The following is a 15,957-nucleotide window of genomic DNA, read 5'->3' as shown; positions in this document are numbered from 1 at the left end:
GGCAACAGCATCGACTGATTATACTTTATGTCATGTCTGAGCAAAACTGGCAACCCAATGTTGTCGATAAACTCGCGAGACTTCATCCCACTAACGGGAGTGTCTCATGGGTATTGTAGTCCAAAACACTGCCATCCGCTGCCCCAGTTTCTCTAAGACCTTGGAAAGCCCAAATAATCTTGTGCGCAGAACCAGGCAGCGGCAGAAGTCCCTCGCAGGCGTCGTCTATAAATAGACGCCACACGCTCCTGCAGCTTGACACCTGTCTTTTACAATCACCTTCAGAAACGTCAACAACGCCAACAGACGCGTAGACAACCTCGCAGCGAGTTGCAAGTTGTAAGAACGACTGCCCAGCCTCCAGCGAGCAAACAAGAATGTGTGCAAGACTCCACCACAGGGCAAGCTGGTGACCGATCACAACACTACGCAGACTTGTAAACACGAGGTGCTTCTGATCTAAACACGAACGCAGGTAACAAAAATACACTATTTAATCACCAATCGACATTTAGATGTAAGTGCAATAACGACGCATACGTGTTTATTCATTCTTGGCATAACTCTGATTCGCAGTTTTATTTATTTGAGGTGTGGTCATTGACAACAAACGCTATTGTCTGCAGCCGTTTGAATGTGTGACGTTGACAAGTGGGCTAAAATGAACGATTGATAGATCCAACGTGTTGCAGTTGTGTCTGTGCTGGTGAAGTAACGGTGGATTGAACAGCAGAGCTTTTGTAACGCAACACCCTGTTTACAAGGCAGGCTGTTTGTGCAGGGGACATGCGTGTAATCGCCTGCTCGCGGAAGATACTGAGGCAGTGCGTCACAGTTTGCTCTGTAAAAGTGTGTTTTTATTGCTCCTACACTTGTCTTCATACATATATCCACATATATCCCTCTCCAGTTGGTTTTCCTGGATGAGTGAGTGAAGGGCGCACACATGGCCCACCGTGTGAACGACCATCAGAGCCCTCTGCCAGTGGCCCAGACCACCGTGCTGGCTCTGCCACCCTCCAGCCAAGCGAAGGTGAGTTCCCACTGTGTTTATAATGAACCATTCGCATGTTCTGCTGAAGTATGAATGATCAAATATATTATGTGTCTATGTGTGTCTAAGTATGTCCTCTGTTTCTTAGTCTTTTAAACACCTAACCTGCCTACATTGGACTACAGGTGGAAATTAGCCCCTGGGCTACAATCTGGCACATTTACAAGTACTTTGTATATGTTCATTAATGTGCATTGTCCTGAAATAATAAAATAAAATAAATAAAATATTGCACTTGTTATGACACCTTGGAGCAGCTGAGACATGGGCACATATGAACATTATCCTTGACCTTGTTTACAAAAGCTTCAGTTGGAAATTTGGTCAAAATCACGTCATGGAGTAGATAGTTATCAAGTCTCAAATGTTCTGCTTTTAGGCTATGTAGTGCTTTTTTTATATATATAATGTAGAGTTTTATTGATTTTGACCATTATATTTGAAACAACACTGTCATTTACATTCTCAGAGATAACACAGTCTTTAAAAACAACATCTATGCTGAAATAACCCTGAATAGAGGCGGTGTAAGTTCTATCATGAAATAACATAAATCCCTGCAAAAGGCTGCCGTTTGTGCTATTGTTGCTATTGTGGTATGATTTCTTTACGATCAGCCCTGAAACAAACCATACCGTGTGACTCAGGCTCCCCACAGCGTAATGGAGCTGTTGCTGTGAGTCTTCCTGTTGCTACACATACTTTCATAGGACATGCCTCTACCAGTACTCGAAATAGCAGGGAGGTGCCCGCTAATCTAAAGCTGGCCTTAGTTTACAAAGCAGCACTGTGCTGTAGGTAGTGTTGAATAAGGAGAATCCTGACCGGCGTTCACTGTAGTATCACAGGGTTACGCTGAAGACAATATTCATTGATTTATTTATAATAAAACTTAAACTAATGTTATTTTAATTCAGTTTAATTTAAAGTGTCAGATCACAACAAAAGTGATCTCAGGACACTTTCCATGTAGAGATTCATTTATATTTTACAGAGACCAGACAATTCCTCCACGAACAACAGTGGTGACGTAAACCTTCCTTTAACATTAACAACTATCATAATAATACAAATGTGCATGATGATATGAATAGCAGCACTAATGGCTGTCATAAAGATATTCATGATTTAATAAGTTTACCAAATAATAGCACATTTTCCATTAAAAACGTCCAACAGTTGACACCAGACAGTATGTAGCAAGGTAGATATTTATTGACTATATGGTGAACTGTAATAGGTAAAACCTAATTATACATGTAAATGAATAAAATACAAAACTGTTTCTTAACTCGACAGGTTTAAGTTACAAAATATGTGTGTCAAACGCTGTTCTTATCAGTTAGTGGGATTGCTTATTGGGTTCAACTGTCCACACACACACATACACACACGTACACACACACACACACACACACACACACACGTACACACGCGTACACACGCACACACACAAACAAACAGCTCTGCTTCAGCGGAGCACGCGTCGCTGTTATCTCTTGTGATTCTGTCATGACGGTTGAGTCTCCATGGCTCTAATGCACGTGCAGATTTTTCAGTTCTGTATCTTTCCTGAGAGATAAACCAGGAGTGTCTGTGCTGATAAGCATATGACATTTGTTTTTACAAGTTTGTGAGGCTTAAACAGCCACATAATGACAGATAAATGATTAAACTCATTATTTCACATTTAAAACATAACCACTGTATGGTAGAACGATGATCAGTGGGCTGTCTGTTTGTGTCGGTACAATGTCACAAAAGTTCTTCCAAAGCAAAGAAGTACAAACATGTCCATGTGTCCAAACAGGACTTGAGGCCCAGATGGACGGCGCTGGACTCCCTGCTGTGCGGGGCATTTGCTGGAGCTATAGCCAAAACAGTCATTGCACCTCTTGATCGGACCAAGATCATTTTTCAAGGCAAGAGCAAAACTCACACGCAATGATTTCCCTCTAATTATAGATTCTAGTGCAGAAAATAGGCCGCTTCATACGTAAGTGACTTAAATTCTGTTCTGAGGATTTACACTCAGACTGATAATGCAACTACTGTTTCTCTGTTTACAGCAGAGTTTTCACTGACTGCTGTAACTGTTCTTGCTAATCCTCTTAGTGGATGTTTAGCCAGCATGGGAGAGAGCATTGTTTAACCCTGACCCTTCATTATGTTCCCTGTTGTTCCACAGTGTCTTCTAAAAGATTCTCAGCTAAGGTGAGTTCAAGTTTCTGTCTTGGTGGCAAATCAGTCATTGATTTACAACTGGATTCTAGATTAACCTTATTTAAAATGCGGACACAGTTGAAAGGCAGATGTATTAGGGCTGAAAATTAATCTATTGATGATGATTTAATGATTTATTGATTGTCTGTCATTTCATGTCATCAAGTACTAATAAAAAACATTTGGTATTTACAGCTTCTCATGAATATTTCTGCATTATGTTCAATTCCAAATTGAGTTTTCTGTATTTTTGTGACTGAGAAAACAAGTAAAACAGACCAAATAAGTAATTTTAGGCATCATTATATATATTAAACAATTATTAAATCAAATGAAAAGAAGAAAGAGGGCTTTCTGTGTCACGCAATGTGAATTTCCCCACTCGGGAATATATTTTTGACACCACATGAATAGAGCACAAATGCCTAATCTCACAATGTTAAAAAAAAAGTGAAAAATAATTAGTTTATCTGCACCGTGATTTGGATCTGCTCCAAAATGTAGTCGGGTCTTTCGTGGCAAGTTATGAAAATGGGACCAGTAGTTTTTCTGTAGTCCTGTTGACAGACAGACAAGTAAACAAACAAACAGACACACAAAAAAGTACGAAATCAATTTAAATTGTGCACCTTGAACATATGAAGAGTACCACAGTAGATTATAAGAACATCTCTTTCTGCTCCTAACCCAACTCCTCTTCTCCCTCCTCTCTCCAGGAGGCCTTCAGGCTCATCTACTGCTCCTATATGAAGGACGGGCTGCTCAGTCTGTGGAGGGGGAACTCTGCCACCATGATGAGGGTCATGCCCTACGCTGCCATCCAGTTCTGCTCGCATGACCAGTACAAAAAGATGTTAGGGGGTTACTACGGCTACCAGGGCAAGTGAGTAGAGCATTTGTTTTTAAGTAGTATTGGTTTTATTTCATTTAAAGGTCCCATATTAAGCTGATTTTCAGGTTCATACTTGTATTTTGTGTTTCTGCTAGAACATGTTTACATGCTTTAATATTCATATGTGTGTATGTGTATGTGTATGTATATGTATATGTATATGTACAGTATATATGTCACAACCACACAGAAGTCCAGACTCTTTTAAAGACAGTTTCTGAATACAGACTGTGTGCATTTCTCTGTGGAATGAGTGTTTTGAAACTGTCACAGTATTTATAAAGCAACACAACCTGCTTTATTATTAGAATAGACACGGAAATCTTACTTTTTACAATATGGGACCTTTACCATAAAACATCATGGATATGTTTTAGCCATGCTGGCGGTGGGGCTCAAGGGTTGACAATGTTAGCTGTTCTTTTGGTGGCTCCTACACCAAACCAATTCAATTCACAGGATACTTGCCTTAATTAAAAATGTGGATTTTCACACCAAAACACTTCATCTTGTGCAGATAGTAACAGTAAGCCACTTTAAGCCTTAATCTAGTTTAAACAGGTGAGGTATATAAAAATGCTCCCCCGGTAAAGTTATCATTAACAGGTAAATTAGCTAAAGAGACTAAACCCATGTTTTATGTACTAGGCTGTAAACATGTTTACTTCTGCTGTAAATGTGGGCCTTTTGAACATTGTGGTACATGGAGATTGACTCGCTTGGAGAACAAGTGGCAGTTCAAGGAACTGCAGTTCATATATTGAATAAAATACAGTGACAAACGTCATTTTCAACATTTTACCGATACCTATATTTCTAACTACTAAATATATAGTTGCTTAGTTTTGGTATTTCTTTTCTTAGAACGTCCTAAAGCAGCACAAACCTCTGGCCTTTTCTATGAGATTTAACACACAGTCTATAGTCAGAATGAGTCTGATCCCAAACCAACGAGGCAGCAGCTGAGACACATCTCACAAGCCCGAAGGCGGCATCTACGTACTTATATCAACAGTCTGCCAAAGTACAGCCTCACAGAGATTTTAGCATGGCTGTACAGCTTGTTTTTAAATAAGCTAAAATTATGTTTTTGTCAATCATTATTATTTTATTATTTACTACAGACTATTGTGTTATTGTGTTTCAGAGCTCTGCCTCCTTTCCCTCGCTTCCTGGCCGGCTCTCTGGCCGGCACCACTGCTGCTATGCTCACCTACCCTCTGGACATGGTGCGAGCCAGGATGGCAGTCACAGCCAGAGAAATGTAAGCATTTCCACGACTCACCCTTGTGTGTATTGGTCCCATTGTTGTCTTGCCACTACAATAAATTGGACCACTGCAGTGCATGAGAGTTACCAGTTCATAACGATGAATGGTCTGCTAAACCATGTCTGCCTGGTGCTTTTTTCTTGGGACAGGTACAGCAACATCATGCACGTCTTTGTGCGGATCTCCCAAGAGGAGGGTATTAGGACCCTTTACAGAGGCTTCACTCCCACGATCATGGGTGTCATCCCATATGCAGGAATCACATTCTTCACATATGAGACCCTCAAGAAGCTACACTCAGGTGCTGATCCAGTATCTTTTCTGTTCACATTCAGTTCAGTAATGTGACATTTTAGATATTTAGCTGAATGAAAAAGGTGTCATTCCGATGCTGAAGTCTTTCTTTCTCTGTGTTTTTCTCTAGAAAAAACTAAGCGACCCCAGCCATACCCCCATGAGCGCTTGGCTTTTGGTGCCTGCGCAGGACTGATCGGACAATCTGCCTCGTACCCTCTGGACGTTGTACGTCGGCGCATGCAGACAGCCGGCGTCACCGGCTCATCATACAGCACAATCCTGGGGACTATGCGTGTGATCATAACCCAGGAGGGATTCGTACGGGGACTATACAAAGGCCTGAGCATGAACTGGCTTAAAGGGCCCGTTGCTGTGGGGATTAGCCTCACCACATTTGACATTACGCACAGCCTTCTGCTCAAACTGCATCAGATGGGATACTTCGCCCACTGAATCATTTGGGAGAGACAGAGGGCAAAGGTGAGGGAGGCGGTCAGCTCTGTCACATGGTAATTATTACTCTCTGCACTCAGTGGCTGCAGGGCCATCCTGATGCACACTCCTGTTCCCTTCGGACAGGATGTCAGAGGACAGAATGAGTGGACAGGAGATCGGTTGCGCACAAATGAAACACAGTTTTCTCACACTTTGACGCACACGTCAGGATGCACTGACGGAAGTGAAGAGTGAGGGGACAGAATAGAAGTGTCTTCAAATCGTTCACACAATCACAACTTTGTCTTGAAATCACAAACCATCCAGGTGGCTCTAGTGATTGACGGAGGAGCAGTGGATAAAGGAAAGTTTTTGTTTTTGATCGATAATATGGAGCACATTCTCGTTGTATTAATATGATCATGCTTCATGCACTTTATTAAACCTATAATGTTCTTTCAAATTAGTCCTGTATCAACAGAGATAACTTGTTTTTAATGAGTTTTTATTGCTATTGATTGGGAGGGAAATTTTATTTTGATTTTAATCACATTGTTTTAATTTTTCAATGATTTCAAATAGCGTGATCATGCAGAGGGATGATTTGTTATGAAAGCGTAATTATTATGTCATTATGTTTTGATTTCACTGTTAGTTGTATGATGGTGCCTCTGGCTTGGATTGAGATGGATGGAGCGGATGATTGTAGGAGGGTGATCATGTCAGCAGGACTGCACAGTTTCACTGTCCACCCAGCACTGAGGAGGTGTGATATATTAAAATGTCCAATAAGTGGAGGCTAATCAAATATATGAGAAATAAATCTATACATACAGCAGATTTTGGTTTATGTGCATATCATTTTTGTACTTTTTTCAACATTGCCGTGCAGACTTCATCAATGCTTTTACTTGAGTGTCAATCTACAAAGCACTAAACTCAGTCATAAGTTTAATGTGAATAATGAGTAATTATTCTTTCACTGCTTATTTCAAAGACACAGTATTTCCAAAGATGTACGTTTACAATTTCCTTCAATAAAGTGTCCATCCACAGCATCTACAACAAGCAATGAGTCCTTTTGTCCACTTGGGGGGGCCATGTGATAAGCAAAGCTAATCACACCATCAGCCACTTTCCAGACACGTCTTACACTGGAATAGGGATGTTATCGTTGCAATGACCACGCAAAGGTCTTCAATTTTTAATGGGGCAATCAGTGACTTTTTAAAAATGTTCATATAAAAGTATGTTCTTAAAGGGGAACAGTGAATTCCAATATGTTGTTTCCATGGAGCAGGACAGTTCAATCAATATTTGTGAACATAAAACTCCTTTCTTTAAATCCAGAAACCAGAGGAGTCAGCCCCAACCATCAGGGATAGTGCACAGCTGCTCCAGAGAAAGCGAATGGGGTACTGAGCTTGTTTGTTTTCTTTTTTGTACCCTAATGAGTTTCAGTCTATTGCCGTGGTGTCAGTTCTGAAACACAAAATGTCCCCATATACTCACAACATTCCCGTGGACGCTCTCAGTGTCCTCTGACATCTTTCCCAATTCACTGTCTACAGAGCAGCTCAGATTCAGGACACTTTTGTCTGATACTAAATTGTCTTAGACGTGGCTCACAACACAAACATACAATAAACATACAGCATGTATTCTTAAAACAGAACAAAATACCTAGAAATAAGAAATTTACACAGGTTAAATTATTATTACAGTGGCTTAGTGTTCATGTGGCTCCACACTTTATACATGATGGCTTTATAAATTACAGATTTAGCACTCTAGCTTTTGGATTTGGTAGAGTTTGGACTTTCTTAGACCATAGGAATAATATGCATGCATTTTTAAAATTGGCATAGTTCCCCTTTAATTATATTACCACTCTATCAATGATGCATTGTCTGTGTTTAGCATCTATTTCACTCTTTTGACATATTTTAGTTGGACTTGAAATAATGATACCAAATATCTCATATATGATCATGTGAAATTACAGCATACATACTGTATAATGTAGCAGTTTGATTATTCACATCAGACCTGTGTGTGTGTGTGTGTGTGTGTGTGTGTGTGTGTGTGTGTGTGTGTGCGTGCGTGCGTGCATGTGTGTGTGTGTGTGTGTGTGTGTGTGTGTGTGTGTGTGTGAGACCTCTCTCAGTAGATGGCAGCATTGAGTGGCTACTCTTCTCTGTGCTTCCTGGATCATTATGGAGGTTAGTTAGACTCTGATCACCTCATGGCCTGAACTTGACCTGCCCTCCGCTCACCGACACACTCCTTATTTTACCCTTCTGCATTTTATTCATTTTATTCAAACTGTAATCTTTCTTTTTATGGAGCTTTTTATGCGTACGTTACAAAGCAGCATTTTGTAAAACATACACAGCGAATTCCTACAAAACACTGCAAAGGCTAATTACATGCTAAACCTTTACATAATATAATATTGTATAATATTGCATTTTTTCCATGTATTTTTATACACAGATGTTGATATCAAAATTGTTGTGAGAGTGAAATTTAAAAAGAGATTTATAATATACATATGACAATGAAACTTATGCCCCCATCTTTGAATAATATCTTTATTTATGTATTATTTATATGGAATCTATTAGAAAGCATTTGAAAAAAAATAGAAACAGAAAATAGAAAAATAGTTACACAGTCAACAAAATTCCCAGGAATTATTAACAATTATAGATAAACATCTAAATTCAGCAACACATTTATTAAAAATTTCACAAACTCAGATGTAAATAGCATTTCTTTTAATTCCATTAAAAAGATTTTTAAAAACTGAGGTTTCCACAAACATCGACACAAATCCTGATATCAAACTGTGTTTATAACAATGCACAATTCTGTTTAACACAATTTTTTCATTTATTAGTGACCCCCTAATTACCCTTTCAAATATACTGTATGTAAACTGAATTAGATATTTGAGTAATGGTACGCTGACTTCAAAGACAGTATTTTCCCCCTCGTGTATTTGCATCCTGTTATGCTGCACTGGTTAGTGCGCAGGAGCCGTGACTCAATCTGAATAATAGGTGAGTGTGTGCCCACTCCGTCACATTGGTGATAGCATCTTTCACCACCTGAAACCACTTCCCTTTCTTCACCAGCTGCTGCGTGGCGTCTCCTGAACTTCACATCTGAGCGGCTGGATGAAGGGACTCTGCCCTCCTTCCATCTGTCCATCCTCCATCCCTCCATCTCTCATCCTTTCCCCGCCTGTATGACCTTGACTGTAAATTATGGGATATCCTGCCAACCCACAATGCGCAGCCACCCAGCCTGGTAGTGCAACAATCGAAACAATACCACTGGGTGGATAACATGGTCGGAGGGTGGGTGCCTGAGAGAAGCAGGAGGAGGAGGAGGGGTGGAAAGATGCTTCTTGAAGGCGCCGTTGCCATAGGTAACCTGGATCTGTGCCAGGAGAGGGGAGTGAACCATTTGCATGTATTCAAATCTCGCATGAATAATTCACTTTGAAGCCCCTGCTGAAGCGTTGGCAGACAATAGCTGTTCACACACACAAATGCACAGTATATGGGCGAAAATGCGCACAAATACAGCCGCCACGCACACACGAACCCCAGCCTGATCCTGTGTGAGAAAGGTGAGGAGGTTATGCTAGGAGGCACACAGGAGGAATGAAAGCCTTTCTCACAACTAAATCAGACTCGGATGCGATGAGACAGTAGCTGCGGCTGTAATATCAGTTTGCATGTATTTCACGGCTCTTTGAGACGTGCTGTTCTGTTTAGATGAGGCCCTCTTACCGCAAAACACAATAGATGCATAACCAGGCACAAGTGTTGTTTGACTTTGAGCTTAGACTGTGGATGTCACACCACAGGAGGCTGAGGAAGGAATGTATCGTAAACATTTGAATACACACGTACACACGTTCGCGGCCCTGTGGTGTCCTGCAAAAACCACACTGGCTGGGACTCAGATGCGTTCACTTTGAAGGCCAGCTCAGTGTTAGTTTCTCCTCCACAGCATAAATTCACCAGCATTAAAACAACTTGAAAGGCATGTAATCAAACATAAATGGGGGCTGTAAATTCCCCGTAAACTTGACTTCGAAAAAAGCCAAGAAACGAGTGAGAAAATACCAAATCACACTGGCGTGACTATAAAATTCAATCAAGAACAGACATAATCCCTGCATGCGTACATGCTGATATTTACAAGAGCTAAAGGAACATCGTCCTCTTCCACTGTACAACCTCGGAGCTCCCTCTCTACCTATAGCTCAGTCTTGTTAATTTTATAAGATCCAGCATGTTGCCACTTATCGGCTGGCAGCGTTGTAAAAGCTCTGGGGTCAGTGCATTACTGAGCTGCTGGGCTCCATTCTTCCATTAGAGGGAGTGTTCAGGCAGCGTTGGCCTTCACTCAATCAAATACAGGCTCCAAACGGCTGCTCCAAGTGCAGATGAGGGGGCACAAACACACACTTTCACACACATACAAATGGAGACTCCTTCAAGCCCTGGATGTGAAACTATAGCATGCATAAATCTGAACACATAAATCCAGACACCTACACACACACACACACACACACACACACACAAACACACACCACACACACACAAACACAGTATGTGCTTTTCCTCACTGCTTAGAGCCCGGAGGGGGCAACGCTCATTTGCATGCAGTGTTTGCATTTAAAGCTAGTCAATGTAGTTTGTGTGTGTGTGTGTGTGTGTGTGTGTGTGTGTGTGCTTGTACTGCAGCTGACATTTTCACCAGTTGGCATTTGAACAGATTCAACACTAAATGAAATGTAGCTTCCACCCGATCTCTGGATCAGGTAAAACAGATGAGAGGTGAGCGGTGGAGACGGGCAGCGAGCAGGAAGCAGGAATAACAAATCAGGGAGGGAGGCTGATTTAATAGAGATGAATTTTCTGAAATTTGAATAGAATTTGCTGGAACATGCAGCACAAAATGATTTTTCACAATCAGCCCAGGAAATTAGGTCAATTTTATGCCAGTGCCTGTCAAGGTAGTGTCAAGGTCACAGGAAGTTAAGACAGGCGCTAATGTGAGCGTTCCTCTCTCATAGCTAATTATGATGATTTAGTTAGCATGCATCTGACTTCACTCTCCTTCTGTGTCCAGTCTTTCTATTGTCTGAATTGTGCTCATTCAAAATGCTTTATTACAACTCCAGGGAGAAGTGTTGCTTCATATTTAAAATATAACATGCATCGTCTAAAATATAGCATCTTGCACATCAAGCTGTAAGATGACAGTGTTATTCATGAATTTTCATGTCAGCGATCTTATTTTGTCGGTTTATGTCTTTGCAAAATGGATTCATTTCCAATGTAGACTCACATATTTGCAGACCGCGCACATATAAAGAAAGGGGCACCCTACCCAGGCCTCAGTGAGTGTATGTGCCCATTTATAAACATGTATGTATTTCTCCTGCACGAGTAAAAGCTTTGGGGTGGGCGGATGGTGGATGGTGGGTGGACGGACGAAGGAGAAGGCTCTGACAGACTTTGCATGAGAATGGCCGGGGTCCTGCGAACCTTCTGCTCCCTATGTCCGCATTCAATGGCATCTCCGCAGTTAGCATGACAAACTAGTCAAGTTCTCGGACTTTTTAAAGCCCCCCCACCCCCTCATTCTTTCAACCCCAACCAGATATGTCCGGACTGAACCGTAACTCCCTCTTGGTAAACCCCCTAACTTTGCTCCTCTGGCCCACAGATTTTATGAGGTGTCTGGGGGGGGCCACCAAGTTCATGGGAGCCAGGGAGACGACCCCTCTGCACGCACACACACACACGCACACACACACACACACACACACTCACACACACACACACACACACACACACGCACACGCGCACACACACACACACACACACACACACACACACACACACACACACACACACACACACACACAGACGTTAATCCACATGTAAAAAGACACAGATCTATTGAGATAAAGTTCAAAATTAAAGCAGAACTTTAATATAAATATTTTTAAATTCACCTAAACCCAAACTCACAATTAAGATTTAATCTGCACACAATCTGTACAGCCGGCAGCTTTAATCCGCATCCCTGCGCTCTAACACCACATCAACACGTTTTCTGAAGTCAGCCGTTCATTACACGTGAATGTGAGAACAGTCATTGGCGTCTGAAATTAGAACGCTTACATAAGAATTTAATTTTGTATGTGTGCATGCTGGGAAGGCACACCAGTGGGCCACGGCTGAACTCTGTGAACTCATATTGCTTGGATACTAATGCATTAATATAAAGTTAAAAAATGATTAGATCAAGTCATTTCTAGTAGCTTCAGAACACTGCTATTATTTTACATAATACATCTTTTATCGTATGCGCTCACTGGAGGCAGACACACACATTGTTTTATTAAAGCGCTCTGTTTTCGGTCGTTTTGCTCATTACTATTGGCTGCATGTATAAGTGATCAGGCATTTAAGCTTATTGTATTTATGAACTCACAGTGAGTCATAATTACATAAATGACTGGAGAATAAATAGATATAATTAACACTCGGCTGTGTTGTTTAAATGGACGCTTTATATTATGCCGTGTTTAATGTACTTTTGTTAATCAGAACTGTATATTGTAGTGTATTCTTGCAGTGTTCGTGTAGATGATCCCATTATAAAACAGTCCTGAGGGCCGTGAATACACTCCACATTAGTGTGCTCTTTCTGTCGTATGATGGATAGTAAAGACACAATTTAATTAACTCAATTTGTGAAATTAAATGTGCCGTATTTTGGAGTGCATTACAGTGTTGACATAATTAGAAGTATAATATCTGAAACCTAGTAATAGTTATTATGACGTGAGTGCAATTGGAACAGAATAGTTTTTGTTCATCAGAACCAATGATCACATTTGTTCGTCGTGGAAAAATGCATTCAGTGTGCTTGAATGATTTGTTTCTTCTTCCACTTTCTAATTAATTAAATCTCCCCTGCTTCCTGGGTCGTTTAAGTGATTTGCCTCAAGAGCAAATTTAACCAATCAGAGAAAGTGAGTGCAAAATAATGGATGCTAAAAAAAAACAGAAGAAAACAACAGGCCGACGTTTATTACAGCGAAACACTGGGAAATGTTTTATTCTTCACATCACAGCATTAACATACACAATTTTAACTCTGTTCGTGTAAAATAAAAGAAAGATCATTTTTAAAAAGCCTGTTGTTTAATTGCAGCCTGTTTATTCTGACACATTTATACAAAACTTTTAAAGAATAAATAAATCTACATTACCTTAATTGCTCTCTTGTGACACACTTAATTGCAGTTTACATGCAGTAAAATGACACACACTCCTCCCTTTAAATTCTCTTATTTGTTTTACTGCTAGTGAGCTTTGTGTTGCTCCGTGCTGCTGTCAAAGGCCTTTGTGTTGTTAACGGACCGAGATGTTAGAGACTCTCCATCCACAAACAAACAGCTGAGCAATTAAAAGACAATTAGTTGACCCCTGAGGGTTTATTCAGATCAACAATGAGCTGCTTTTAAAACTCAGGGAGCTATTAGAAACCAGTGTAGTGGACATATTAAATAGAGTTTTGAGGGGCTGTGTTCATAATCATTTATCTGCATGTTTGTGAGGTAAAAGCTTGAGGTTTAATTTTACAAAATATCAAAGAATAATGTATTTAATTTACTGTATTTCCTGGTTTTTAAGAGGCGTAGGTGTAGAACAGCAAAAACAGGGGAAGTTAATGGACTATACATACATTTAATAATGATCAGAAGGACTTTATATGGACATATTAAACATAAAAAATAAAGAATAAATAAAGATTGGTAAAACGACAGAGAAACAAGTAATTCTATCTTTAAACACAAGCTAAAAGCGCTTCACGCTGCTCTTCACATTTACAGGAGTGAGCAGGCCTCGCTGTCAGAGTCGTACAGTGTATACAGACTGTATGTGACATGATCCGTAGCTCTATCTATAGGTGTTATGGTATCATTCCCACCATTAAAGAGGTTTTCCACCTTCCCAATGACCTCCGCCTCGCCTCACAGGACACAGAAAACGACCTGATAGCAATGTCTTTCACTGTACAGAGGCTGTGTGTGTGTGTGTGTGTGTGTGTGTGTGTGTGTGTGTGTGTGTGTGTGTGTGTGTGTGTGTGTGTGGAGGGTGGGTCACCCCGCTTACAGACTCCTGTGTCTCCAGAAAGCGTCCACCCAGTAGGGTTTGGCCTTCTCCCCGGTGAGAGTGGGGGAATCTAGCATGGCCAGTAAGCATGTATATCAGGCCATCTCACGGCTGGCTGGACGCTCCCTGGGTGGCCCACCATGGTCAATACTGCACTGGTGACTGGACACACAGAATGGGATAATCTCCTACTTTCTTTCAGGGCCATGGTGCACACACGCAAACACACACACACTAGCCTTTTATACTGGCCTGGCCAGGGAGGCTTGCCTGGCCCTAATTTCAGGTCAGGACCAGTCAGGGGGAGGCTGAGGGTTTGGGAACCTGGAGCGAGTGAGGGGACAGTGTTGTTGGGCAGGAGTGGGGGCCCAGAGGATAGCAGGGAGCCCATTTCAGCCAGAGCAGTGGAGCACACTGGGGGCACTGGGGCATCGCCTCTACTGGCTGTTGGGGGAAAACAAAAGGAGGTGTGATCCCCACAAAACATAGGACCAGAGTGTGTGTGTGTGTGTGTGTGTGTGTGTGTGTGTGTGTGTGTGTGTGTGTGTGTGGGGGGGTTATGAATGTGTATCATTGTTCAGAGTTTCCTTCAGCTCCAGCAACTCGCTTCAACACCCCTGCTGCTCACACACAAAGGCACCTAATTGACACCACAGATTTAGGCCACTAGGTTTAACTGTTCCCCTTCCAACCCTTCAGCCACTGTTGGAATAATCAGAGTAATCGAAGTGAACAAGCTCCTATATATTCTCTCATCTTGGATGATGCTTGTAGAAGCATTAGAGGCTGATAATATTCTATATTTTTGTTATTGTGCGCAAAAACAACAATTGGCTAGATCATCTCTTAACACTTTCCTACTTCCTTAACCCGTCTGTGGCTCTCAGTCCTACACCGAATAGTTCCTATTGAAGATTTTTCCTATTGGAAAAAACAGGTCACAAATATATAGTTTCATTTTTCTTAAAAGGTAAAAAACTAAAACCGCTGGATGAAGTTTTTAGCAAATATCAGTCTGGAAATAACGGGAATAATACTGGTTTTCTTAGTGACTACTTTCAGCTGTAAATTACCCATTATTTGGCTGATTTGGAGCATTTACGGCCCTAGGACAGTATGTGAGATTGACTTAATATAAACTACAGTGTCAGTGTTTATTGTAATGAAGGAAAATGTCATTTAGTGCAATTACGTGTCTCATTAATGTGTTTTCTACAGTTTTTTGACAACAATTTTAGTCTATGGCACAGTAAATTAAGTTATATCAGGCTCTGGATACTCAGGGATTTCTTGTTGGTGTAAGTCAATTCATTGTTGGTTTTGGTCTTTTCATGGGATTTGTTGACACTAAGAAAAATATAGAACATCACTAAACTTGGCCCCATTGCAGCTACTGTATAATCCGAGCAACAAAATAAACATTACTGACTATAAAGAAACAAGAATCAAACAGAGGAAGAAAAAATAACAAGACAAATTTTCACAAATTGTTTGATTTTATTGAAAGTATATATCACATCAGGGCAACACTTTGGGGATTCTGCAGTCATTTTATGATAAATGA

The 15,957-nt window shown here is 40.9% G+C and overlaps 1 protein-coding gene across 1 annotated transcript; it reads left to right on the top strand.

The window, feature by feature from the left end:
• Nucleotides 1–197: 197 nt before the first annotated feature.
• On the top strand, nucleotides 198–7,222 carry LOC310966057 (mitochondrial coenzyme A transporter SLC25A42-like). Its single transcript, XM_083939856.1, has 8 exons — nucleotides 198–475; nucleotides 911–1,033; nucleotides 2,865–2,976; nucleotides 3,243–3,268; nucleotides 3,994–4,160; nucleotides 5,317–5,433; nucleotides 5,589–5,740; nucleotides 5,864–7,222. Exons 2-8 carry the CDS (start codon nucleotides 947–949, stop codon nucleotides 6,187–6,189), a joined length of 987 nt encoding a protein of 328 aa, XP_083795982.1. The 5' UTR covers nucleotides 198–475; nucleotides 911–946; the 3' UTR covers nucleotides 6,190–7,222.
• Nucleotides 7,223–15,957: the final 8,735 nt, after the last annotated feature.

This window comes from Echiichthys vipera (assembly GCF_963691815.1).
Source record: "Echiichthys vipera genome assembly, chromosome: 3".
Taxonomy (NCBI): domain Eukaryota; kingdom Metazoa; phylum Chordata; class Actinopteri; order Perciformes; family Trachinidae; genus Echiichthys; species Echiichthys vipera.
This window is presented reverse-complemented; position numbering and strand designations above follow the sequence as displayed.

Excerpts from the sequence above, each read along its gene's own strand:
- LOC310966057 (XM_083939856.1), top strand. The coding sequence starts at position 947 with ATGGCCCACCGTGTGAACGACCATCAGAGCCCTCTGCCAGTGGCCCAG. Across the intron at positions 1,034-2,864 it reads CACCCTCCAGCCAAGCGAAG|GACTTGAGGCCCAGATGGAC; the intron begins GTGAGTTCCCAC and ends GTGTCCAAACAG. Across the intron at positions 5,434-5,588 it reads GCAGTCACAGCCAGAGAAAT|GTACAGCAACATCATGCACG; the intron begins GTAAGCATTTCC and ends TTCTTGGGACAG.